At 40.9% G+C, this 27,694-nt stretch overlaps 1 protein-coding gene across 4 annotated transcripts in view; it reads right to left on the reverse strand.

Annotated features, from left to right (window-relative positions):
- The window catches only part of LOC140476915 (probable aminopeptidase NPEPL1), a 76,506-nt gene that overhangs the window by 45,144 nt on the left and 3,668 nt on the right, over positions 1 to 27,694 (reverse strand). For all 4 annotated transcript variants that reach the window (XM_072569842.1, XM_072569841.1, XM_072569840.1 and 1 more), the window contains exons 2-7: positions 24,098 to 24,283; positions 19,983 to 20,153; positions 9,412 to 9,501; positions 7,291 to 7,372; positions 6,339 to 6,481; positions 5,541 to 5,618 (exon numbers count right to left, since the gene is read on the reverse strand). In XM_072569842.1, coding sequence (XP_072425943.1) covers positions 5,541 to 5,618; positions 6,339 to 6,481; positions 7,291 to 7,372; positions 9,412 to 9,501; positions 19,983 to 20,153; positions 24,098 to 24,283 — 750 coding nt within the window. The remainder of the gene's footprint in view (positions 1 to 5,540; positions 5,619 to 6,338; positions 6,482 to 7,290; positions 7,373 to 9,411; positions 9,502 to 19,982; positions 20,154 to 24,097; positions 24,284 to 27,694) is intronic.

Consider the following 27,694-nt stretch of genomic DNA (forward strand, 5'->3'; position numbering starts at 1 on the left):
TTTCTCATTGTACAGAAGGTCTTTGGGTATTAAGCTGCCATTCACCTAGAACTGGCTTGGCAAGGAATGTTCATTGAAGGAAACAGAACACTCAGTCCCTCAGGTGATGACCCCACCCTGCCAAGAGATCACCAGGATATGTCTGAGAATATGAAGGTGGAAACTGTTCAGCCTTTTCTCCCTAACATATGTTTATCATGTCTCAGCACTGTAGAGGAGGAGTGCACTCAGGATAGAAGCTTGGTAGACTCACAGTAAAATATTCTCAGTAATAGAAGCTAAGTAGTTTATAATGAGAGCTGAGGGTAGCACAGAATGGGTAACCTGTGCTGAAAGGAAACCATATAATTAGATATCAGGCCTCAGAGTGGGTGAAAATGATTTGGCTGTGCTAAAAGCATCACATATCATAACAGGACTGGGTGTGGGTTTGGGTAAAAAAAACACAAGGATGGAATAAGGCTCTAAAGTTACTCAACTCGATATCGAGTCCCAGAGGTTTGTAGGGCCCCCAAGCAGAAAATGAGGCACTGTCCTTCAAGCTTGAGATGAGGCTCACTACAGCAGGCCTGGCATGGGAATACTGTGGTGTGCTGAAGTTTCAGGCAACTGGAAGCTCTGGGTTTTATTTTACAAACAGAGGTATTTCAGTTTCTTACTCAGCTTGGACATACCAAATGTAGCTTTTGTGAAACTAAACATTTTTCCTTCAGCTCTGATATGAAAAACGTGTTGCTGGAAAAGTGCAGCAGGTCAGGCAGCATCCAAGGAGCAGGAGAATCGACGTTTCGGGCATGAGCACTTCTTCAGGAATCCTGAAGAAGGGCTGATGCCCGAAACGTCGATTCTCCTGCTCCTTGGATGCTGCCTGACCTGCTGCACTTTTTCAGCAACACATCTTTCAGCTCTGATCTCCAGCATCTGCAGTCCTCACTTTCTTCAGCTCTGATAAGTAAGGGAACCGCAGGCTTGCAACAGCAGCAAACAGAATATGTCAAAAAATGTTGGTGCCAGAACCCTGTCTGTCCTCACTTCAGATCTCAAAAGGTTCTAATGTTACACCACAATAGTTAACTTTTCCCATCACATTGCTGTAGAAAGAGAAGATCACTCTGAGCAGCCTCAGCGGGCACCAGCTTAAACAGACTGCTCATGTGTAAATGATCAATTAAGACACTATATACTAGTATCCTTTGCTCAAAGTAAACAAGTTATAGAATCTTCCAGTTCTGAAACAATGTTGGGATTCAGAATAGATGTATCCAGCCAAGCAATGGAGGGCATGGTGGCACAGTGGTTAGCACTGCTCACAGTGCCAGGAACCCAGGTTTGATTCGAGCCTTCAATAACTGTGTGGAGTCTGCACATTCCGCCAGGTGATCCGGTTTCCTCCCACAGTCCAAAAGATGTGCAGGTTAGGTGAATTTGCCATGTTAAATTGCACTGTAATGTCTAGGGATATGCAGATTAGGTGGATTAGTCTTTGTAAATACAGGGTTACAGAAATAGGGTGGGAACATGAATCTGGGTAGAATGTTCTTTGGAGGGTCAGTGCAGACTCAATGGACCAAATGGCTTCTATCTACACTGTAAGGAATCTATAATTTGATGTACAGTCTGACTAGGGCAAATACCGTTGCCACGATGCTCCCCCGAAACAGGGAATACAGCTCCTGAAGTAACTCCAGAGCAGGGTCACTTGATTGATATCCAATTTAAGCAGCAGTATTTATTCTGGGGGAAATGCAGACTTCATGAAGCTATTATTGAGGTCTTTAGAACAGTAAAGGCATATTGATTCTGTACTACACATTCTCCTCCTTCATTTCAGTTGCCAAACATTAAAATGACTGGATAGCTATTACAAAGACACAGCTGAAGGCAATCAAGGCTATGCCCTAGATATTGAAGGATATTTGAAACTTCAACTCAGGAAGCTAAGGAAAGATCAATTAATTAAGGATGTTATTAATACAGTAACAAAAGATGACTTTTGTTTGAAAGATCAACGTAGAATCAGTTTGGGGCATGATTAGAAATAGCAAAAACATTTGTGGAAAAAGTTTATAGGCACCTTAGCAATAGTTCTAGTGCAAGTTGGAACACACAGTAAGATTCATGGTAATGCAATAACAATGGTCAACTTAAATTCACATCTCAATTGGACAAATCAGATTAGCAAAGGTAATCTGCAAAATGAGTTTAGAACAGTTTCTGAAGCTAACAGAGAGCTGTTCTGGACCTGGTTTTGTGCAATAAAACAGGATTAGTCAATAACTTCATGTGAAGGAAATGCCAGTTTACAACAATCATATCATGATAGAGTCTCACACTGAGTTTAAAGATAAGAAGTGGGGGTATGTATAAACCTATGGAACAGGAGTAGTAGTCACTCAATTGGCCCACTGAGCCTGTTCCACCATTCAACAAAACAACAGCTGATCTGTTTGCTTACGGGAGTTCTACATTCCCATCTATCCCTGATAACCTTTGATTCCTTCGCTTAATAAGATCTCTGTCTTAAAAAAAGCACTTCCACTGCCTTCTGAGTGGAAAAGTCAACGCTACACAACCCCAAGAGAGAAACAAATTCTCTGCGTTGCCTTAAAGTGGTAATCATTAATTTTAGAACACTGGCTGGGCTCACCCAGAAGAGGAAATATCCTTTCCACATCCACCCTGTCAATACCATTCAGAATCGTACACGCTTCAAACAGCTCACCTCTCACACTTCTAAACTCCTGAGGAAACAAGCTCAGTCTGTCCAACCTCCCCTCATAAGACAATCCACCCACGTCAATTAAGTAAACCTCCTCTGAACCATCTCTATTGCATTACATCCTTCCTTAAATGAGACGACCAAAACTGGACACAGTATGAGATGTGATCTCAGCAATGTTCTCAATAAATGAAACATACCATTCTTTACTTTAATGTTCAATTCCTCTTGTGATAAAGAATAGAATACCATCAGTGTTCTTGATTATGCATTATACCTGTATACTAACATTTTGACAGTCATGTATTATAACACAGAAACCCCTCCACAACTCAGAATTCACAGTCATTCTCCATTAAAAATTACTCTGCTTCTTCAAGCTTCCTGCCAAAAAGTGATCATATTTTCCTAAATCAGACTACAGCAAATTGAATGCTGGGCATTTAGTCGAAGAGGAATAGAAGATAAAAGTAGAGAAGTCTCTCTGCAGCAGTACAGAGCCTTTGTAAGGTCATGTCTGGAGGACTGTGTACAGTTTTGTTCACCTTATTTATACAAGATATAATTGCACCAGAGACAGTTCTGATAAGGCCCACATTATTCATTCCTGGGATGAAGGGCTTACCATTTGAAGAAAGGCTGAATAGATTGGGCATTTGCCAGTGGGAGTTCGCCCATGAAGAATGGAAGGTGACTTGCACTATAAGGCTCTATGATCTTACAGTAACATATGCCATCTTGAACGGACTCAATAGAGTAGATACCCAGATGATGGTTCCTTATGTGGGAAACTAGAGCGAGGCAAAGTTTAGGAATAAGGGAACTCCGTTTTAAGGTGGAGAGAAGAATTTTATACAGTCAGAGATTATACAGCACAGAAATAAACACTTGGGTCCAACTTGCCTGCACTGACCATACATCCTAAATCAATCTAGCCTCATTTGCCAGCTGTTAGCCCATATCCCACTAAGCCCTCCTTTTTCATCCTGATGCCACAGTACCACCACCTCCTGTGGCAGCTCATTCTATGCACTCACTACTATCTGTGAGAAAAAGCTGCTCCTCAGTCCCTTTTAAGTCTTTCCCTTTTCAGCTTAAACCTATGTGACTGGTCTTAGACTCCCCACCCTGGGAAAAAGCCCTTGGTTATTCACCCTATCCACGTCCCAGCAAGATTTTATGGGCGGCACGGTGGCACAGTGGTTAGCACTGCTGCCTCGCAGCGCCTGAGACCCGGGTTCAATTCCCGCCTCAGGCGACTGACTGTGTGGAGTTTGCACGTTCTCCCCGTGTCTGCGTGGGTTTCCTCCGGGTGCTCCGGTTTCCTCCCACAGTCCAAAGATGTGCAGGCCAGGTGAATTGGCCATGCTAAATTGCCCATAGTGTTAGGTAAGGGGTAAATGTAGATGTATGGGTGGGTTACGCTTCGGCGGGGCGGTGTGGACTTGTTGGGCCGAAGGGCCTGTTTCCACACTGTAAGTAATCTAATCTAAGTAATCTAATCTAATCTAATCTAATTTTCTAAACATCTACAAACCTCAGCCACCAACCCTCCAAGGGAAAAGCCCTCAGCCTATTCAGCCTCTCCCTATATCTCAAACCCTCCAATTCTAGCAGCATCCTTGTAAATCTTTTCTGCACTCTTTCAAGTTTAACATTTTTCCTATAACATGGAGACCAGAATTGAATGCAGTAAGCTAAAAGTTGCCTCATCAATGTCCGGTACAACGCCAACGATTTCCCAATTCTATACTCAATGCACTGACTAATGAAGTCAAGCATGCCAAACACCTTCTTCACCACTCTGTCTACCTGACTCCACTTTTAAGGAACCATGCACGTGTACCCCTCGATTTCTTTGGTCGGCAACACTTCCCAGAGCCCTATCATTAACTGTACACGTCCTGCCGTACCAAAATGCAACATGGCACATTTATCTAAGTTAAACTCCATCTGCCACTCCTCGAACTGATCAAGGTCAAATTTTCTTAGAGGGTCATGATTAAGTGGGATTCTACAGTCAGAAAGCAATGCAGGGTCATGGATTTATTTTAAGTGATTTAGATGTACTTTCAATAGATAAGGGATTGAAAGGTCATGGGAGGCAAACAGAAAATTGCAGCTGAGACCAGTGCTGGATCAGCAATGAGCCTGAATGGCAAAGTAGGCTTGAAGCATTGAAGGGCCCAAATGTTTCCAAGTCCTCTGTTCCTAATTGGATGCCATACATGTAGTGAACGTGGACACTGTGCAATTCTTTTGCCTCTTACAAACTGAATAATATCCACATCAGCTGGATTAACTGGCACTAGTGATATAATCACCTGGAACTTAATTGTTTGTTCGTTTTCAGATTTAAAGAGGGATTTCTTGAAATATTTTTTGATAAATTAGCCTAAAATTTCTTTTGGAGTGGAGTGCAACAAAGAGTTGAAGACATGTGTAGGTGGCACCATGATCAAATATGAAGTATGGCATGTTGTCTTAAACCACTGAAATAGATATTTGCCCACAGCTAATGACAATGTATTCTGCAACAGTCAGCTTTAGGAAAGGAGGGCAAGGAAGTAGAAAGATCTTCTGAAAGAAAGAACTGCAGATGCTGAAGATCTGAAACAAAATCAGAAATTGATGGAAAAACTCAGCAGGTCTGGCAGCATGTCTGGAGAGGAAGTAGAGTTAATGCCTGGAGGACAGTGACACTTCTTCAAATCTCAAGAATCTCTGAAACATGCTCTTCATGACTCAAAAAATTAGAAAATTCCTCACTCAGCAAAACTTCTGCATCCCTTACCACCAGAAACAGAAAGGAACTACTCACCTGTTTCACGGCTGCTCTGAAGGCTCCTAGGACAGCAGCAGCACCTCCACAATCCCTCTTCATACCTGGCATACAGGTCTACAAAAATATATCAATTCAACTCGCATGCTTATAGAAGTATAATCCAGTAAAATAATTACAAAGACATAAAATATATTGCAAATTTATAATGTAAAGATTATTTTTTAATCTTCTGTGGTTAGTAAGTTCTTCACTGTACTAATTATATTGTGCAATTTAACTATATTGGTGCTCATCACTTTTTTGAATACAACCTTAAAAAATTCAGATTAAAAGTCATCAACCTGAATAGTCATAACTTGACGCACTCACTGTTTCAGCAGGACTGTTGTTAATTTTTCATTAGATTAAAATTGGTAAACTATGGCATTTAACCATGTTCAAATATGCACACTTGCACATTTTACAGTATTTTTGGTCGTCAATCAGTAAAGAATTTTTGTTGGTATTGCTAAACATAATGCCAAACATAAATTGTTGACACTGAAATGTATCAAAACCCAGACACTAAGGAACTCACATATACTGGCTAGTTTATAAATCTGTGTTACAGTATTGGGTATGCAAGTCACAGCCTCAAATTTGTTTCCTCTAAATTGTATGGAAACAAAATATATTGGATTTTATCTTACATACATAGCTAACTTTGAATTCATAAAAGACTGAATGTTCTGCAATTGGTACATTGGATCAAATTTGTTCACATTGTACAGTATTAGGTCTAGTGTGAGAGTGATCAGCAAAGGTAAGAACAGATAAACAGGAAAGCTATATCACCTTTGATTTGATGCTAAGGCCACCAGTGTCATAAACAATACCCTTGCCAACCCAGGCTATAGTTTGTGTAGCATCCTCTGGAGTGTAACTAAGTATCGCAAGAATAGGTGGGCTCACAGCAGCCTTTCCAACTCCGTAGATACCTGAACAACATAAATACAAATCAAATGAATACTTGTGAAAAGATCGTAAACAGATATTGTAAGGGTCCAATTACAATGAACTTCGTAGTGAAGATTTCAATTCACACTTAACACACAGTTTGACTATGTATTCAAGGAGCCGAGGAATAAAATGTTAAACTGGAACACACTACGGCTAACCACACTAACATTATTTTTAATCAATTCAATCACAGAACATAGGTATCACTAAGTCAGCATCTATTGCTTATTCTATTAAGCAGGTGGTGGTGAGTTGTCTTCTTGACGGTGAGCGGCATGCTAAGCCATTTCAGAGAGCAGTTAAAAGTCAACCACAACACTGTGGGTCTGTAATTAGAGGTCAGATTTGACTTACTGTCAAGAAAGGACTGTAGATTTCCTTCCCTAAGAACACTTTAGTGAATCTGATCGATTTTACAAAATACATATAAATGGTCTTCTTTATTGGTTACTAGCATTTTATTCCACATATATTTAGTTAACTGGATTTAAATTCTCCAGTTGCTGTGGCAAGACTTGTGTCTGAATCATTAGCCAAGGCCTTGGATGACTGGTATTGTGATGTAACAATTATGCTCACATTCCCTAATGGTGTAATTCCAATATTACAACAAGTTACATAAACTTGTGGCAAAGAATACTTAATCCTGGAAACAGGAAGGTTAATCATTGAAAAACATATAGAACACATTTAAAAGTTTATCTTAAGTACAAAATTGAATATAGAAAAGATATTTAAACAATATAATTTTGGTCTTTAAAAACATCAGTTACTACATAATAGATACCTCCAAATCCCTTGCGATTAAGTTCCTCTCCACGGATAACAGTGGGAATAATGCCCAGCTCAGATCCAACAAGTTCAATTTCCTAGCAGAAAAGAAAACATTGTAAATAAAGTATTCAAAATAAAAAATAATTTTAAGCTGAAGATGTATGTGAGATACTATATGTGACTGCAACAATTTTAGTCAAATCAATGTTAGTCACCTTATTCTCCAGGGCCTAACTGAACATCATTTTTAAAACATTATATATTCCTCACAAAAAGTCCTGGAGAAACTCAGCATCTGCCAATGGAGAAAGAAACACTGACTTAACATTTGAGTCCATTATAACTTTTTCTTGCAACTCTATTTCTCCAACACTTCCTGTTATTATTTCAGCTCTCTAGTATCTACAGTACTTTCCTTTTATTGAAACATTGATTACTTAATTGAATTAACAGTAATTGCTGTAATAAAATTAAAACAGGTCATGGCTACGGATTGTAACTAAGAAGCACAGCATTTCTACATCAGGCTAGAACAACAGAGCTCCAATAACGAGTGATGGACTCAACCAAAAGCCACTATCTAGCAGCTAAGACAAACAGATACATTTCTAAAAACAGCTAACACTTACAAGTTGATAAAGGAAATTCATAGATTAGTAATAAGCAGAAAAATATTTACAAATTATTTAAAGTAACCCTTCATAACTTACATGTTATTTGGAATTGCAATAGCTACAATCCAGTACTACCCTCTATCAATAAGATACAACTAACTGAAGTTGCAACCTCAATGCATGCACAAATCATATGCTGCTAGATCAGAACTTACCCATTAAGCGTATTCATCTCACTCAATTTATAAGCCGGTTTGGAGAATTATGAGAAACACAATGTTAGACATTTGTCTATGGAATTGAAAGATTGTACTTTCAAGCTCCATTCTAGGAACTCAAAACAAAAACAAAACTAACACACCAGTGCAGTACTGAAGGACTGACGAACCTGACAGAAGTATTTCAGGTTAAATCTGCTCCGTCCAGAAAAGAAGACATGATATTGAAGAAGAGCAAGTGACTAGCCAAAATTTAGACCTCAACCACTATTGTTATCTCAGTGTTGCTCATTGAAGACTGCTTTATGCAAAATGGGTGCTTTTCATAGATTACAATATTGACATTTCAAAATTATTCATTGACAGCAAAATGCTTTAGGATATCTTGGAATTGTGATAGGCGCAAGGTAAAGATGGGTACTTTGCCTATGTTTTTTCACATTTCATATTTTTCCTGACATCCTTGAACTGTTACAGTAGATATACTTACATTCTGAATGTAGTAAATAGATTGCAGCATTTCAACGAGGCAGCTACTTCTCAAGGATGACTATGGATAGATAATAAATGCTGACCAGCCAATGAAGCCCATATCCCATAGATAAATTTTTAAAAAGTTAAAGAAAAACATGCTGCAAAAACAAAATTGGATCCCAGCAAATTAACCATCAAGTGGAGAATTTTGTTTTCTCCAAGTAGCCCACCCTGATGACAATGGAAAATTGTAAGATATAGCAAACCATGATGTTCAAGCAGGTAAACGTTATCCTTGCATACTCTGTTGAAGCATTGGATACTGAGTGGGGAAAGGCCAGGCAGGGAAGGTATTATAGCAAAATTCACCCAAAACTAAAGTTCAACATATGGAGAAAGTGAGGAAGGCAGATGCTGGAGATCAGAGTCGAGTGTGGGGTGCTGGAAAAGCACAGCAGATCAGGCAGCATCCGAGGAGCAGGAGAATCGATGTTTCATCAAGCTTATGCCCAAAACATCGATTCTCCTGCTCCTCAGATGCTGCCTGACCTGCAGTACCACACTCTCGACTCTGAAGTTCAATATATGGCAAATTCACTTTAGGTCAAGATATTTATGCTACTGGAAATATGACTAGCATATCTCATATGTGACTAGCATATTACAAACAAAAACCATTGTGTGTTGCTCATTATCACTTATAGATCTTAAAAAACTCAGTGTGGTCAAAAACCTGATGCTTTGGCTTTTAACATCAAGTGGAAGAACAGAGAAAAATGTCTTGAATCAGGTTAGCTATTATACTCATAACAAATCACATATGCTCACCGCAAGGAAGTCATCTGTATTCATCTCATTGCAGGGTGTATCCACAATGCGAGCAGCTAGTCGAATGCCTTCAGCAACATTTAACAGACACTATGGAGCAATGGAAATCCATCATGACAATCATCACTTATACCCGAATAATAAGTGATTTTATCAGCAATATAACCAAAATAGCAAGGGATTCATGGTGTGGTTGCTGTGTTCATGCCTTTGAGCCAGAAGGACTGGACTCAAGTGCCCCACCGCCACCAACATCGTGTCATAATATGCCTGAGCAGTTTGATGAAAAAAGTACAATCTAAACAGGTAACATTCCTCTATGGGGGGCGGGCGGTGTGGGGGGGGGGGGGGGGGGGGGGGGAGGCTGGGGAGGCAGGGAGGTGGAGTGGAACAATAGTCTGAACTTAAGAATCTGAGGCAACTCAGATACCATAAATGTTTCCAGTAATCAAGATGTGGTCTCATCAATGACTTTAAATTAAGGATGCCCTTTAGTTATATGTTCAATTCCTCTGGCAGTGAAGAACAACAATCCACTTGCTATAATTACTTGCTGTACCTGCACTTAACCTTTTGCAATTCATGCAACAGATCACATAGATCACTCTGCATCTTGGAAGTCTGCAGGCACTCTCAGTTTAGGTTTCTGTTTATTCTTTCTGCCAAAATGATTACCTTGTCAAAACAGTACACTCCATCTGCCTGATTTTTGCTCACTCAATCTATGTACATCCATCTGCAACCTCATGCTCTTGTTATAATTTACTTTCCCACCTACCTGCAAATTTAATTACCATGCTTTTATTTCCCTGATAATTTGAGGTCCCAGCACCAGTTCCTGCAGGACCTCACTTGTTACATCCTTCAATCAGATCATAATCCGTTTATACAAGCTTTAACAACGCTAGCATCTTACCCTCCTCTCAATACCATGTGTTCCTAATTTGCCGAAAAACCTTTGATGCTGAACTTGTTGAATACCTTCCGGCAATCTATAGTGTTGTACATCCGCTTATCAACAGCACATGTTACTTCTTCAACAAACTCCAATCAATTGGTAATATTTAAGTCATACTGATTTCAAAAATCAGCACTGAGTGCCAGTAGCACAGCTTTGTTGAAATAAACATTCGAAGTGAGGTAAAGATCAAGTAAATAAATGATACCCTAGTGGTAAGATAACTGTAGAAGCAATATTGGAGCACTGCTGCATTACAATTACATTGCAGGCAGACAAAAAATTTTAAAAAGGGAAAGCTAGTTTGAATTTTAATACATAGGTGCACCATAATATATAAAAATAAACAAAATGATGTTGAATTTGTACCAGGTGTTCCTCAGAGAGTTGCACTGCATGGTCTTTCAGCCTGAGGTCCCCAGCATCACAGGTAGGAATCTTCTAATTCAACACACTCCAGGTGATACGAAGAAACAGTTGAAGATGTTGAAGAGTGCAGAAGCAAAGCTCTAGCCACCGTACTGAAGATTGGGCTGCAAAATTAGCTACACGGCTAGCCCAATGTTCGTTGTTCCACGTTAGCTACAACACTGACATCTACCTGACAACAGAAAAATTTGTCCAGGTATGTTCTGGACAAGCAGGATGAATCCAACACTGACAATTACTGCCCTATCAGTTTACTCTAATACTTCAAAGTGATGGGACTGTCAACAGTGCTCAGCAAAACTCAAGTCAACGTATCAAAAAGAGCAGTGCTGAAAAAGTACAGCCAGCATCTGAGGTGCAGGAGAGTCGACGTTTTGAGCATAAGCTCATCATCAGGAATATGTGTGTGTGTGTGTGTGTGTGTTTGTGTGTGTGTTGGGGGGGGAGCAAGGGAGCTGAGAGATAAATGTGAGGGGGGTGGGTCTGGGGGTTGGTGGCAGGAGGGGGAAGGTGGCTGGGAATGAGATAGGTAGATGAAGGTGGGGGTGATTGTGATAGATCAGAGTGGAGGGTGGAGCAGATAGGTGGTAAGGAAGATGGACAGGTAGGACAGTTCAAAAGGGTTGGATCTGGGATAAGGTGGCGTGAGGGGAGATCTGAAAACTGGTGAAATTGACATTGATCCAGTGTGGTTGGAGGGACCCAAGCCAGAAGATGAGGTGTTCTTCCTCCAGGTGTCAGGTGGATAGAATTTGGTGGTGGAGACGGCCCAGGACTCGTGTGTCCTTGTCAGAGTGGAGGGAAAGTTAAAGTATTCGGCTACAGGACGCGGGGGTTGATTCTGCAAGTTGGCGTCCTGTCTCCACAATGTACAGGAGAAAACATCGAGAGCAATGGACACAGTAGACAAGGTGTTTGGCGGTGCAGGAAAATTTCTGCCGAATGTGAAAGGATCCTTTGGGGCCTTGATGAAGGTGACAGGCAAGGTGTGGGTGCAGGCTTTTCACCTCTTGTGGTGACAAAGGAAAGTGCCGGGAGCGAAGAGTGGATTGGTGGGGGCCATGGACCGAACAAGGGAGTCGCGGAGAGAATGGTCTCTGTGGAATGCTGAAAGGGGTGGAGAGGGAAATATATCTCTGGTAGTGGGGTCTAACTGTAGGTGGCGGAAAGGGCACAGGATGAGGCGTTATCTCCGGAGGTTGTTGGGTGGAGGATGAGGACCGGGGGGTGTGGGGGTGGGGGTTCTATTCTTGCTGCCACTGGAGGGGTGGGATTCAATGGCAGAGGTGTGGGAAGTGGATGAGATGTGCTAGAGGACATTATTGATGTGGGAGGGGAAATTGTGGTCCTTGAAGCAGGAGGCCATCTGGGATGTTCTGGAGTGGAACTGGTCCTCCTGGGAGCAGGTGCAGCAGAGGCGGAGGAATTGGGAGTAAGGGATAGCATTTTTACAGGAGGGAGATGTGAGGAGGTGTCATCCAGCTGGCCATGGGAGTCAGCAGATTTAAACTAGACATTCGTGTTGAGTCGGTTGCCGGAAATGGAGATAGAGGGGTCCAGGAAGGGGAGGGAGATGTCAGAGATGGTCCAGGTGAATTTGAGGTCAGGGTGGAAAGTTTTTTTTCTTTGGAGAGAAGAACACCTCATTTTCCACCTTGGAACCCTTCAACGACTTGGGATCAATGTCAATTTCACCAGTTGCCTGATCTCCCCTCTCCTTATCTTATCCCAGATCCAACCTCCCACTCGACAGCACCCTCTTGAACTGTCCTACCTGTCCATCTTCCTTCCCACCTATCCACTCCGATCTATCACCATTACCCCCCACTTTTACCTACCTATTGCATTCCCAGCTACCTTCCTCCCCAGCCCCACACCCCTCCCATTTATCCCTCAGCATCCTTGGGACACCCCACATTCCTGATGAAGAGCTTATGTTCAAAACATTGACTCTCCTACTCCTTGATTGCTGCTTGACTGGCTGTGCTTTTCCAGCACGAAACTTTTTGATTATCATCTCCAGCATCTGCAGACCTTACTTTCTCCTATTTATATAAAACATAAGTTTAAAAATTCCAAAACATACAGGGAGCTACAATCCCATTAATCTTAAAACCCTCCCTTGCAGTACTCACATTTGAGAGAATTCCCTCCTTTATCTATAGGGTTTAGTTGAAATCTGGTTTTCATTCCTAGCCTTGAGAAGCTAATAGCCTCTTCCTTCCTTGAGTCTTCAAGTAAATGACACACTTTCACGGCTTCAAATAATGCCTTCAGGGTATTAACCAACCACTTCCAATTTGAACTCTCAAACTAATCACTTAAATTAAAGTAACGTATTCCTTAGCAGTTCAAAATCTCCCTTTTTCAGGAGGAAATGTCTTACACATCCAACTTCAAGGACTACAAACTGCCAACCCTAATAGGCTTTCTTTAAGCCATAGGTGCTTCTCCTTAGCCAAAAGAAATCAAGAATCTTCTACCTGAAACTCAATGCACAAGCTTTACTCTATCTATACATAAAATTTACCCAAGGAAAACACAACCTCATTTCTCTGCATAAGATGTCTCTCTTATACTGTGTTTTAAAAGAAATCATTGTGGCTACAGTTAAATCCCTTTGTAAACAGACCAAACCCACATCATATTAAAGGTAGTTCAGAATCCAAGCTCTAACATAAGTGATATTAAAATACAAATAAAGCACACACCTCACAGCAGAAATGGGTACAGGGTAAACTCTCCACTAGCATTACCTGCGAATCTCCCATTATCAACAATCTTGCAGTGAATGTTGACCAGAAACTGACTGCATCAGCCATACAGATAGTGAGGCTAATAGAGTAGTCAGAGACTAGGAATTCTGCAGTGACTAACTCACTTTCTATCTCCCATTACCTCTCCACCATCTCAAGTCACATTGCAATGGATTACTTTCCACTTGCCTCAACGGATGCAGCTCCAATAGCAGTCAAGGAGCTTGACACCATCCAGGACAAAGCAACCCACTTGATCTATCGCCTTTAATGTACACTTTCTTCACCACCAATCCTCAGTGGCAAGTGTGTATTACCTACAAGATGCACTGCAGTAACTCAAAGCTTCTTCTACAGAACCTTCCAAACCTGAAACCTTTAATACCTTGAAGGACAAGGAAAGAAAATGGTCGGGAACACCATAACCTGCAAGTTCCCCTCAAAGCTATTCAAAGGCTGAGGAGCTACCTGATTTAAATTTACAAAATTATTGGAGACATACATATAATGGATAGAGAGAGTCTTTTGCCCAGGGTATAAATGTTTAACTGTCCTTCACTTTCATCGGGTCAAAATCCTGGTATCCTTCTCTTTTGAGTCTGAGAGACAGTCTCTAAACCTCAAAGACTGCAGCAGTCTGAGAGAAGTCTTCAAGATATTAACACGAAAAGACAGGGTGGATAAAGTATCTCTACTGGCTGGGATTCTAGAACCAAGGGACACAAACTGACAATCAGGGTCAGACTGTTCAGGAGAGATATTAGGAAACACTTCTACACACAAAGGGTGATTGAGGTTCAGAACTTCCTTCCATAAAAGGCAGTGGATACAGGACCAGTGTTAAATTTAAATCTGAGATAGATTTTTTAATGCAAAGGAATTAAGCGATATTGACCAAAGTATACAGAGTTAGGCCACAGATTAGCCATGATCTCACCAAATGCTGGAATAAGGTCAAGGGGATGAATGGTCTAATTCTGGTCCTATGTTTCTAGTTAAAGTCAGCATCAGCATCTCACCACTACTACTACCATCTCCAGAGCAATTAGCTTGGGCAAAGAATGCTGGTCTAGATAGTGATGCTCACATCCTTTGTATGAAGAAAAAAATGTTCGATGCAACAAGCCTGTAAATATTAGAACCTCTGAAAGGGCATAGCAAAGGTCTATTACAATGATAGCAGCAATGAGAGGCTACAAAGAAGAAAACAGCACAGGAATTGGCCTTCTGTCGCACCAAGCCTGTGCCAACACATGATGCTTTTCTAAACTGAACGCCTTTTGCCTTTGCATGGTCCTTATCCCTGTTTTCCCTGCCTTTTCACATATCTATCAAGAGGTCTCTTAAATAGTGTCATAGAGTCATAGAGATGTACAACACGGAAACAGACCCTTCGGTCCAACCCATCCATGCCGACCAGATATCCCAACCCAATCTAGTCCCACCTGCCAGCACCCGGCCCATATCCCTCCAAACCCTCCTATTCATATATCCATCCAAATGCCTCTTAAATGTTGCAATTGTACCAGCCTACAACACTTCCTCTGGCAGTTCATTCTACACACATACCACTCTCTGCGTGAAAACGTTGCCCCTTAGGTCTCTTTTACATCTTTCTCCTCTCAGCCTAAACCTATGCCCACTAGTTCTGGACTCCCTGACCCCAGGGAAAAGACTTTGTCTATTTACCCTATCCATGCCCCTCATAATTTTGTAAACATCTATAAGGTCACCCCTCAGCCTCCGACGCTCCAGGGAAAACAGTCCCAGCCTGTTCAGCCTCTCCCTACAGCTCAATCCTCCAACCATGGCAATATCATTGTAAACCTTTTCTGAACCCTTCCAAGTTTCACAACACCTTTCCAATTGGAAGGAGACCAGAACTGCATGCAATATTCCAACAGTGGCCTAACCAATGTCCTGTACAGCCGCAACATGACCTCCCAACTCCTGTACTCAATACTCTGACTAATAAAGGAAAGCATACCAAACACCTTCTTCACTATCCTATCTACCTGCGACTCCACTTTCAAGGAGCTAGGAACCTGCACTCCAAGGTCTCTTTGTTCAGCAACACTTCCTAAGACCTTACCATTAAGTGTATAAGTCCACCTAAGATTTGCTTTCCCAAAATGCAGCACCTCGCATTTATCTGAATTAAACTCCATCTGCCACTTCTCTGCTCATTGGCCCATCTGGTGAAGATCGCTGTCCACTACACCTCCAATTTTAGTGTCATCTGCAAACTTAACAACTGTACCTCTTATGCTCACATCCAAATCATTTATGTAAACGACAAAAAGTTGAGAACCCAGCACCGATCCTTGCGCCAATCCACTGGTCACAGGCCTCCAGTCTGAAAAACAACCCTCCACCAACACCTTCTGTCTTCTACCTTTGAGCCAGTTCTGTATCCAAATGGCTAGTTCTCCCTGCATTCAGTGAGATCTAATCTTGCTAATCAATCTCCTGTGGGGAAACCTGTCGAATGCCTTACTGAAATCCATATAGATCACACCTACCACTCTGCCCTCATCAATCCTCCTTGTTACTTCCTCAAAAAACTCAAATCAAGTTTGAGACATGATTTCCCACACACAGAGCCATGTTGATTATCCCTAATCAGTCTTTGCCTTTCCAAATACATGCACATTCTTTTCTTCAGGATTCCCTCCAACAACTTGCCCACCACCAACATCAGGCTCACTGGTCTATAGTTCCCTGGCTTGTCCTTACCACTCTTCTTAAACAGTGGCACCACGTTAGCCAACGTCCAGTCTTCAGGCACCTCACCTGTGACTATCGATGATACAAATATCTCAGCAAGAGGCCCAGCAATCACTTCTCTAGCTCCCACAGAATTCCCGGGTACACCAGATCAGGTCCAGGGGATTTATCCACTTTTATGTGTTTCAAGACATCCAGCACTTCCTCCTCTATAATTTGAGCATTTTGCAAGGTGTTACCATCTATTTCCCTAGAGTCTATATCTTCCATATCCTTTTCCACAGTAAATACTGATGCAAGATACTCATTTAGTATCTCCCCTATTTTCGACGGGTCCACACAAAGGGCGCATTGCTGATCTTTATGGGGCCGTATTCTCTCCCTAGTTATCCTTTTGTCCTTAATATATTTGTAAAAACTCTTTGGATTCTCCTTAATTCTATTTGCCAAAGCCATCACATGTCCCTTTTTGCCCTCCTGATTTCCCTCTTAACTATACTCCTACTGCCTTTATACTCTTCTAAGGATTACTCGATCTATCCTGTCTATACCTTACATATGCTTCCTTCTTTTTCTTAACCAAACCCTCAATTTCTTTAGTCATCCAGCATTCCCTATACCTACCAGCCTTCCCTTTCACCCTAACAGGAATATACTTTCTCTGGATTCTTGTTATCTCATTTCTGAAGGCTTCCCATTTCCAGTCGTCCCTTTACCAGCGAACATCTGCCCCCAATCAGCTTTCAAAAGTTCTGGCCTAATACCATCAAAATTGGCCTTTCTCCAATTTAGAACTTCAACTTTTAGATCTGGTCCATCCTTTTCCATCACTATTTTAAATCTAATAGAACTATGGTCGCTGGCCCCAAAGTGCTCTCCCACTGACACTTCAGTCACCTGCCCTGCCTTATTTCCCAAGAGTAGGTCAAGTTTTGCACCTTCTCTAGTAGGTATATCCACATACTGAATCAGAAAATTGTCTTGTACGCACTTAACAAATTCCTCTCCATCTAAACCCTTAACACTATGGCTGTCCCAGTCTATATTTGGAAAGTTAAAATCCCCTACCATAATCACCCTATTATTCTTACAGATAGCTGAGATCTCCTTACAAATTTGTTTATCCATTTCCCCCTGCCTATTGGGAGGTCTATAATACAAGCAAATAAGGTTATCATCCCTTTCTTATTTCTCAGTTCCACCCAAATAACTTCCCTGGATGTATTTCCAGGAATATCCTCCCTCAGCACAACTGTAATGCTATCCCTTACCAAAAACACCACTCCCCCTCCTCTCTTGCCTCCCTTTCTAACCCTCCTGTAGCATTTGTATCCTGGAACATTAAGCTGCCAGTCCTGCCCGTCCCTGAGCCACATTTCTGTAATTGCTATGATATCCCAGTCCCATGTTCCTAACATGCCCTGAGTTCATCTGCCTTCCCTGTTAGGCCACTTGCATTGAAATGAATGCAGTTTAATTTATTAGTCCCACCTTGTCCCTGCCTGCCCTGACTGACTCACTTCTGTTCTCAACTGTATCAGTCTCAGATTGATCTCTTTCCTCACTATCTCCCTGGGTCCCACCTTACTAGTTTAAATCCGCCCTAGCGGCTCCAGCAAATCTCCCTGCCAGTATATTAGTCCCCTTCCAATTTAGTTGCAATCCGTCCTTCTTGTACAGGTCACTTCTACCCCAAAAAAGATTCCCATGATCCAAATGTTGCTATTGTATCTGCTATTGTACCTCCTTTGACAGTTGTTATGGACTATGCCAGACCACTCAAAACATTCTTAGCAGGCAGCTCAGACTATAACTTTGCAATTTGTTTCAATAAGTGTAGTGAAAATTACCCAGATTAAGTTAGCTCGGATGACTACTAGATTTTAAAACAGACAAAAATGTATTCACAAAATTAAACAATGAACCACAAAGAGCAGAATAAACAACCCCTACAGAACTCAAATCTATCCAAAATAGAATTAATTATGCTCTTCCTAATATACACAACGGTCCCAATAAGCAAACTCCCTTTAAAAACCAGAATAAATGGAACACATGCTTAGAGGTTGAAGTTGAAGGGCAGAAAGAGAGAGAGTTTCCTCACCAGCTCCCTGCTGAACTTCCAACCAATTCAAGACTGAATGTAAACTGCTCATTCAGCTCACTAGAGAGCTGACCACTCACTTTCTTTGTATAGGTCACTTCTAAAACATGACCACTTTGGCCTGAAGTTTCATCTGTTTAGATATAAACAAAAGGCCTCTCAAAAACCTTTTGACCTCTGTACCAAACCAGACTGATTGGAACCCAGCTAGGTTTATTACCCCTCTGAAAAAAAATCAAGAACAGAATCTCCTTAAGCCAAGGAACAACTTTTCAAAGAAAAAAGGGACAAGCTTTCTGACACCGTGCATTCCAAGCACTTACCAACTTCTGTTAAAATACTTGCCTCTCATATCTCCTTTAAACTTTTCTCCTTTTACCTTAAACCTATGTCCCCCAGTAAATAATACTTCTACCCTGAGAAAAAGACTCCATCTATCCATATCTCCCATAATTTTGTAAACTTCAGTCAGATTGCTTCTCAGCTTCAGACATTCAAGTAGAAATGAACCAAGTTTGTCTAATCTCTCCTCATAACTAATACCCTCCACACTAGGAAACATACTGGTAAACCTTTTCTGTACCCTTCCAAAGCCTCCATATCCTGGGGTTGTGTGATGACTAGAACTGTACACAATATTCCAAATATTGCCTAACTGAAGTTCTACACAGCTGTAACATGACGTGCCAATTTTTAAACTGAACTCTATGCCCTGACCGAAGGCAACTAGCCACATACCATCTTGGCTACTTTATCCACTTATATTACCACTTTCAGGGAACTGTGGACCTGCATGCCGAGATCCCTCTGTATGTTAATGCTTGTAAAGATCTGTCATTTACTATATACTTTCTTACATTTCGACCTTTCAAAATGTGTCACCTCATATTCATCTGGATTAAATTCGATCTGCTATTTCTCCACCGAAATCTCCAACCCTTCTCTATCCTGCTGTATCCTCTGGCAATCCTCCTCGCAATCTGCAGTTCACCAAAGCTTTGAGTCATCTGTAAACTTTATCAGACCACCTACATTCTCCTCCAAATCAATTACATATATTACAAACAACAAGAATTGTAAGTACTGATCCCTGTGGAACACCATTGGTCACAGACTACATTATTGAAGAAGAGCTCCAAAACACATTTTTTAAAAATCATCCTTCATTGTTCCAGTGAAGAAAATGGTGAATAATTAATAGTATTCAAAGTCGTCAGTATTTTCAGAGTTAAAGATTGTTTCCAACTGACTGCATTACTGTAATGTGTGTAAACTTTCATAAGTTCTCACTAGAAGGGCAATGTCAAAAATTCAAAGTCTTTTTCCATAGAGGTAGTACTCACAGATGCGTGATAAGCCAGATGGCTCCTGCTGTGTTGTAATTGCTAAAATGTTATGATGGAAAGCTGCTCACTGTATTAGTGCCAGAGTGCCCAGTCATCCAAGATCATTACCAACTTCTATGAGCTAAATGGCATCCAATTCATACAAATGTAAGCCAACTACACAGAATGTAAGGAGACAATAAAAACAAATACTAAATATAATTTAGCAAGTACATAATGTGCAATCCTCTCATCATTGTGCTAAAACTTACCGTAAGCATAGATTCACTAAGTGGATTGGTATTCTCTCCAACTAGAATAAATTCTACCGAAACAGTGAGTTTCTCTCCTTGTTCCAGCAAGCCAGTGCACCGAGTGAACAGGGGAAATGCCCTTGCTACTGCACAAGCTGATGCGAAAATCTCCGTGTATTCACAAACGAGCTGTAATAAAATTTTAATCACAATATTAAAATATTTTAAAAGTGCATTAAAATCTATTAAGGATATCCAAATCCAGTTATTTCTAGAAATTAAAATATTGTCGCTGTCCCAGAAAATCAAAACAGTACCTCAGACTTTATGTTGAGTTAGGTGACGAAACTCTTCTGGTTTTGCGGGTCCACTTGCATCATTATTCTTACAAATTGCCATTTATTGTTTTAAGTGGCTAATTATCCCTCTTCCTTTTCATCACTAATGCTGCCAGACCTTCTGTTCTTTTCCAGTTTTTATTTCAGATTTTCAACAACCACAGTATTTTGCTTTTACCTTTCCATTTGTGCCAAAGCAACTTTCTAGCCTCAGCTAGGTAGGATTCCTCAATTACATTTCTAATTATGATTAAGTAAATATTTGTTGTTCTAAATCCAGTGCAGGTTGATAAAAGTAGATATTTTGCAAAATGAAAATAAAATTTTGGCAATACTAATTTTAAATGGGGGTTTTGAGAAACAGAGACAATATCACAACCTTGCTTCAGTCATGCCAACACTACAAACATATTAAATGGTCTAACTTTAAAAAACCAAGGAAGTTCAGTCATTCTTAGCTAGTGAACATTAAAAACAAAATTGAAACAGATTCTTTCCTAATTATTTAATTAACAAAACTAGACTTTGACCCCAGTAACATATATAAAGTGTCAGTATTTAGGATTATTCTATGAGTATGAAAACCGGTCAAAATTTCTCATTTGTTGATTTGAACTTGTGCCACTTACCTTAGTCTATTCTGATCATTTAATGTAAACTATTGCTGCAGATTTATCTTTGTTGTCATATACATAAAAGCTGAAAACAAATATTTCTCATTGTTTACCAGAATCAAGATTTTTGATTTCACAGATTAATCATCTGACCTTTCTCAGTGCTTAATCACAGTAGACCACGTTGTAATCTCAGCCTCAACAATACACTAATCAAGAAATGTTATCATACCATAGTAGATATTAATTCTTTAACTACTACATTTAAATTAATTAGGTCTACTCCAAATTTCTTTTTGTTACATGAACTGCATTGCACATTACTGTGAATGCTCCATATATTTAAGACAGAAGTCGATAGCTTTTGGGGTATTAAGGAATATGAGGATAGTGCACAAAGGCAGAAGATCAGACATGATCTGAGTAAACAGTGGAGTAGACTCGAGGAGCCAAATTGCCTATTCCAGTTCTTATTCTTAATGGAGGCAATGAAATGTTGATTTTTGAACCATTACAGGCATGACTAAAAAAAACATAATATACTTGATTATCATTTTTTGAATTAGAAATTCTATCAGCAGTTTGGCATATTTCAGATACCCAATCAAAACTATGCAGACGCAGAAAACAAGAATCAGGATGCCACCTCCACACTGCTGTCTAATTAAGACATCGAGGATTTTGAAGAAGTAACAAAGAGGATTGATGAGGGCAGAGCAGTAGATGTGATCTATATGGACTTCAGTAAGGCGTTCGACAAGGTTCCCCATGGGAGACTGATTAGCAAGGTTAGATCTCATGGAATACAGGGAGAACTAGCCATTTAGATACAGAACTGGCTCAAAGGTAGAAGACAGAGGGTGGTGGTGGAGGGTTGTTTTTCAGACTGGAGGCCTGTGACCAGTGAAGTGCCACAACGATCGGCCTTCTATCTCTTGTCATTTACGTAAATGATTTGGATGCGAGCATAAGAGGTACAGTTAGTAAGTTTGCAGATGACACCAAAATTGGAGGTGTAGTGGACAGCGAAGAGGATTACCTCAGATTACAAGAGGATCTGGACCAGATGGGCCAATGGGCTGAGAAGTGGCAGATGGAGTTTAATTCAGATAAATATGAGGTGCTGCATTTTGGGAAAGCAAATCTTAGCAGGACTATACACTTAATGGTAAGGTCCTAGGGAGTGTTGCTGAACAAGGAGACCTTGGAATGCAGGTTCATAGCTCCTTGAAAGTGGAGTCGCAGGTAGATAGGATAGTGAAGACGATGTTTGGTATACTTTCCTTTATTGGTCGGAGTATTGAGTATAGGAGTCGGGAGGTCATGTTGCAGCTGTACAGGACATTGGTTAGGCCACTGTTGGAATATTGCGTGCAATTCTGGTCTCCTTCCTATCAGAAAGATGTTGTGAAACTTGAAAGGGTTCAGAAAAGATTTACAAGGATGTTGCCAGGATTGGAGGATTTGAGTTATAGAGAGAGGCTGAACAGGCTGGGGTTGTTTTCCCTGGAGCGTCGGAGGCTGAGGGGTGACCTTATAGAGGTTTACAAAATTATGAGGGGCATGGATAGGATAAATAGACAAAGTCTTTTCCCTGGAGTCGGGGAGTCCAGAACTAGTGGGCATAGGTTTAGGATGAGAGGGGAAAGATATAAAAGAGACCTAAGGGGCAACTTTTTCACGCAGAGGGTGGTACGTGTATGGAATGAGCTGCCAGAGGAAGTGGTGGAGGTTGGTACAATTGCAACATTTAAGAGGCATTTGGATGGGTATATGAATAGGAAGGGTTTGGAGGGACATAGGCTGGGTGCTGGCAGCTGGGACTAGATTGGGTTGGGATATCTGGTCGGCATGGACAGGTTGGACGGAAGGGTCTGTTTCCACGCTGTACATCTCTATGACTCTATGATTCACTTGCAAGCAATTTGATGAAATTTGTTTTCAGTGCATAGAGCTTTTGCATTAAGCAAAGATACTGATGCCATCTGTATCTGAATAACGATAGACCTGGGTAACAGTCAGGCTTCAGCTGGCAAATGGCAAGTAACATTTACACCATGCATGTATCAGGAAATGACCACTCCAACAAGAGAGAATCTAGTCTTCTCATTCTTACATTCAATAGCTTTACTATCGCCGAATCCCCCAGTATCAACATCATGGGGGTTACCTTGGACTAAAAACTGGATCAGCTGCATAACTACAATAGTCATGAGTTGGAGATGCTGGTGTTAAGACTAAGGTCTAAAAAAGCTAAACATCACTATAACCTGGTGTTGTGTGATTTTTAATTAACTACAATGGCTACAGGAACAGATCAGAAGCATGGAAATTCAGTGATAATTAACTCACCTACATAAATCCTTTCACCATTTACAAGGTACACATCTGGATTGTAATGGAATACTCTATGCTTGCCTGAATACTGCAACTCCAACAGTGCACAAGAACCTCAGCAGCAACCAGTATAAAGCAGTTCACTTGACTAGTGTATCCACCATCTTCATGGTCCACTGCCTCCACTCCTAGTGCTCAGTAGCAGCAGTGAGTACCATCGACAAGATGCACTGTTGAAAGTCATCCAAATTTCTTTGACAGTATATTCAAAAACCACATACTAAACCACTTAGAAGGGCAAGACAGGTAGAAATTAAACACTACAAGGTCACACGTCCTGATTTGCATATCCTTTCATTGACAATGTATCTAAGTCATGGCACTTCTTCCCTAACAGCACCGTGGGTGTAACAACACCCACAGAACCCCACCATATTTTTTCAAGGTAAATTAAAGATAGGTAATAATGCTGGCCTAATCAACAATGCCCTATGAAGGTATAAAAAAATTAGTATTGTAAGCCAAAGAACACCAGACAGAAACCCAATGCAATGGGAAAGTACATTAGATGAGGACTTTTACACAGAACTTACCTTCAGACAAAGTTGCTCAAGCACTGAACCTGCCTAAACCTTTCTTTAACAATTCCTACTGCTTTTAAAAATTACAATACTATTAGGAAAGGCATCAGTGATAGGGAGGCTATTGATGATACTGAGCATCATCTATGGTAATTAAGGGAACAAAATTATTGTTTTGGAAAAAAGAATGACTGCAAAGTAAAACCACGAAGCACACAGATTATGCATACAATCCAGCACTACTGTAAAGGGACATCACTTACCACAATGCACTGTTGAGTCGTTCCAGACGAGCAATTGCGAATCAGTCGTGTGAGAAAGTGAGCCGCTGAAGGGCTGTTATGGCGGCTGACTTTAGATGGGAGGGCTGCCACAACAGCATAATTAAGCCAAAGAGAACAGGTATCTATTGGATTGGGATTCAAAGTGCTCAATGCAGCCTGCCAGACCTGAATGACAAACAAGATGTTGTTAAAGTGTAGATTTGGAATGTCAGAGGAAAGAATTACTACTGCACAATCTTGATATGTACTCTGACCAAATTTAACACTTAAAAACAACTGTCTACAGGTGTTCAGCATTTGAGGCTGCAGCAAGTTCCAGAATGTACATGTTACAATCATTGAGAAAACACAAGAAGCCAAAGTTAATCTGGAATGACCAAAGCAACTTGAATCAGAAAAATGTCATTTATAATCATTTAAAAATTACATCAAACATACATTCTAAAGAAATGCTAAGTATTGCCTTTGTCTTAGTGTGGAAACACACTTCTTGATGTGATGCACAGAAAAACAAACCATAAAGGTTCCTAATTCAATTTTTGTCAAATTAACTATTCTCAGCTATTCTGTGTCAGTATTCTTCCCTCCACTTCACCTGACAAAGAAGCAGTGCTCTGAAAGCTTGTGATTTCAAATAAACCTGTTGGACTATAACCTGGTGACGTGCGACTTCTGACCTTGTCCACCCCAGCCTAACACCTGCACCTTCACATCAGTCTCAGCTAGAATTACAGTTGGCGGATTCTGGGTAATCCAAGATGGAGGAGGGGAAAAATTTCTGGCTGTAACAACTGCTCCTTTTTTGAGGTATTTTAGGTTTTGGAGGTGATTTCCTCAAATTCCAAGAGCAGCAATTACTGTTTTATATGTTGTTGCATTGTTTTGGAAAAAAATGTCAAAACAACAGCAGTTTTAAAAGGGAGAAGTACAGACAAAAGAAGCACATAGTGAGGTCATTGCAGGAGAGAGAGAGAGAGAGAGAGAGAAAGAAAAAACCTGCACAGTTAATGCCTTTGCTGTTTGAATTCATGTATCGTTGGACATCGGAGTGCATCTGGGAAAATTAACAAACAGCGAAATTCACAACTGATCTTGGAGGAACTGTTGGGCGAAGTTCACAGCATAGAATCAGATAAGTTAATCGTTGTTTTAAGTGTGGCCTACAGAGAATCTGCAGTAGTGAGTAGAGTGCATTCTTTCTTGATTATGTTTCTGGAGATACACCTCTTGATTAAACTTTAAATATAAGTCATAACTATTAATTTACACTGGGGCAATGTTTTAGAGGAATTAGACGGTGGTAATTTCCGGGTCTGTAGATTGTGAAGGAGCAAAAATGGCCTTTAATAGAGTGATATGTACTTCTTGTCAGATGTGGGAGTTTAGGGTTACTGCGGATCATATCTGACATAAATGCTGTTGGCTGCGGATCTTATCAGATCGAATGGATTGGTTGGAGAGACAGTGAGAAGCAATGAGGAATTTCCAACAGCAACAGTATGTGATGGATGGCAGTTATAGGAAGGGTGGGGGGGGGGGAGAGAGTCTCAGATACAGTCACACACATGGTTAAGTCCAGGAAAGGTAGGAGAGGTAGGCAGCTAGTGCAGGAGTCTTTTGTGGATAAACCTATTTCAAACAGGTATGCTGTTCTGGAAAATGTAGGGGGTGATGGATTCTCAGGGGAACATAGCATGAACAGCCAAGTTTCTGTTTCTGGTATTGAGACTGGCTCTAGTGCAACAAGGGTTCCAAGAGATCAATTGTGTTAGGAGATTCTCTAATCCGAGGTACAGACAAACATGGCCAGCAGCAAGAAAGCAAAATGGTGTGTTGCTTCCCTGGCACCAGGATCAAGGATGTTTCAGAGAGGGTCAGAATGTTCTCATGGGAGGAGAGGGACCAGCAAGAGGTCATTATCCACATTGGAACCAAAGATATAGGAAGGGAAAAGGTTGAGATTCTGAAGGGAGATTACAGAGAGTTAGGCAAAATCTAAAAAGGTCCTCGAGAGTAGTAATATCTGGATTACTCCCGGTGCTACGAGCAGGAATAGGAGAGCTGAGGGCAGGAATAGGAGGATAGAGCAGATGAATGCATGGCTGAGGAGCTGGTGTATGGAAGAAGGATTTGCATTTTTGGATCATTGGAACCTCTTTTAGAGTAGAAATGACCTGAACAAGAAGGACGGATTATACCTAAATTGAAAGGGGACTAATATACTGGCAGGGAAATTTGCTAGAGCTGCTCAGGAGGATTTAAACTAGTAAGATGGGGGGAGTGGGACCCAGGGAAATCGTGAGGAAAGAGATCAATCGGAGACTGGTACAGTTGAGAACAGAAGCGAGTCAGTCAGGGCAGGCATGGACAAGGTAGGACTAATAAATTAAACTGCATTTATTTCAATGCAAAGGGGCATAACAGGGAAGGCAGGTGAACTCAGGGCATGGTTAGGAACATGGGACTGGGATGTCACAGCAATTACAGAAACGTGGCTCAGGGATGGGCAGGACTGGCAGCTTAATGTTCCAGAATACAAATGCTACAGGAAGGATAGAAAGGGGGGCAAGAGAGGAGGGGGAGTGGCATTTGTGATAAGGGACAGCATTACAGCTGTGCTGAGGGAGGATATTCCTGGAAATATATCCAGGGAAGTTATTTGGGTGGAACTGAGAACTAAGAAAGGGATAATAACCTTATTGGGATTGTTTTATTAGACCCCCCAATAGGCAGGGGGAAATTGAGAAACAAACTTGTAAGGAGATCTCAGCTATCTGTAAGAATAATTGGGTGGTTATGGTAGGGGATTTTAACTTTCCAAATATAGACTGGGACTGCCATCGTGTTAAGGGTTTAGACGGAGAGGAATTTGTTAAGTGTGTACAAGATAATTTTGGTGGTTGGGGGTGAGCACTTTGGGGCCAGCAACCGTAATTCTATTAGACTTAAAGTAATGATGGAAAAGGATTGACCAGATCTAAAAATTGAAGTTCTAAATTGGAGAAAGGCCAATTTTGATGGTATTAGGCAAGAACTTTCGAAAGCTGTTTGGGGGCAGATGTTCGCAGGTAAAGGGACGACTGGAAAATGGGAAGCCTTCAGAAATGAGATAACGAGAATTCAGAGAAAGTATATTCCTGTTAAGGTGAAAGGAAAGGCTGGTAGGTATAGGGAATAGGTAGGTATAGGGCTAGTAGGTATAGGGTTTGGTTAAGAAAAAGAAGGAAGCATATGTAAGGTATAGATAGGATAGGTCAAGTGAATCCTTAGAAGAGTATAAACGAAGTAGGAGAATACTTAAGAGGGAAGTCAGAAGGGCAAAAAGGGGACATGAGATAGCTTTGGCAAATAGAATAAAGGAGAATCCAAAGAGTTTTTACAAATGCATTAAGGACAAAAGGGTAACTAGGGAGACAATAGGGCCCCTGAAAGATCAGCAATGCGGCCTTTGTGTGGAGCCGCAGAAAATGGGGGAGATACTAAATGAGTATTTTGCATCAGTATTTACTGTGGAAAATGATATGAAAGATATAGACTGTAGGGAAATAGATGGTGCTATCTTGAAAATGTCCATAT

This window comes from Chiloscyllium punctatum, chromosome 5 (genome assembly GCF_047496795.1).
Source record: "Chiloscyllium punctatum isolate Juve2018m chromosome 5, sChiPun1.3, whole genome shotgun sequence".
Classification (NCBI taxonomy): domain Eukaryota; kingdom Metazoa; phylum Chordata; class Chondrichthyes; order Orectolobiformes; family Hemiscylliidae; genus Chiloscyllium; species Chiloscyllium punctatum.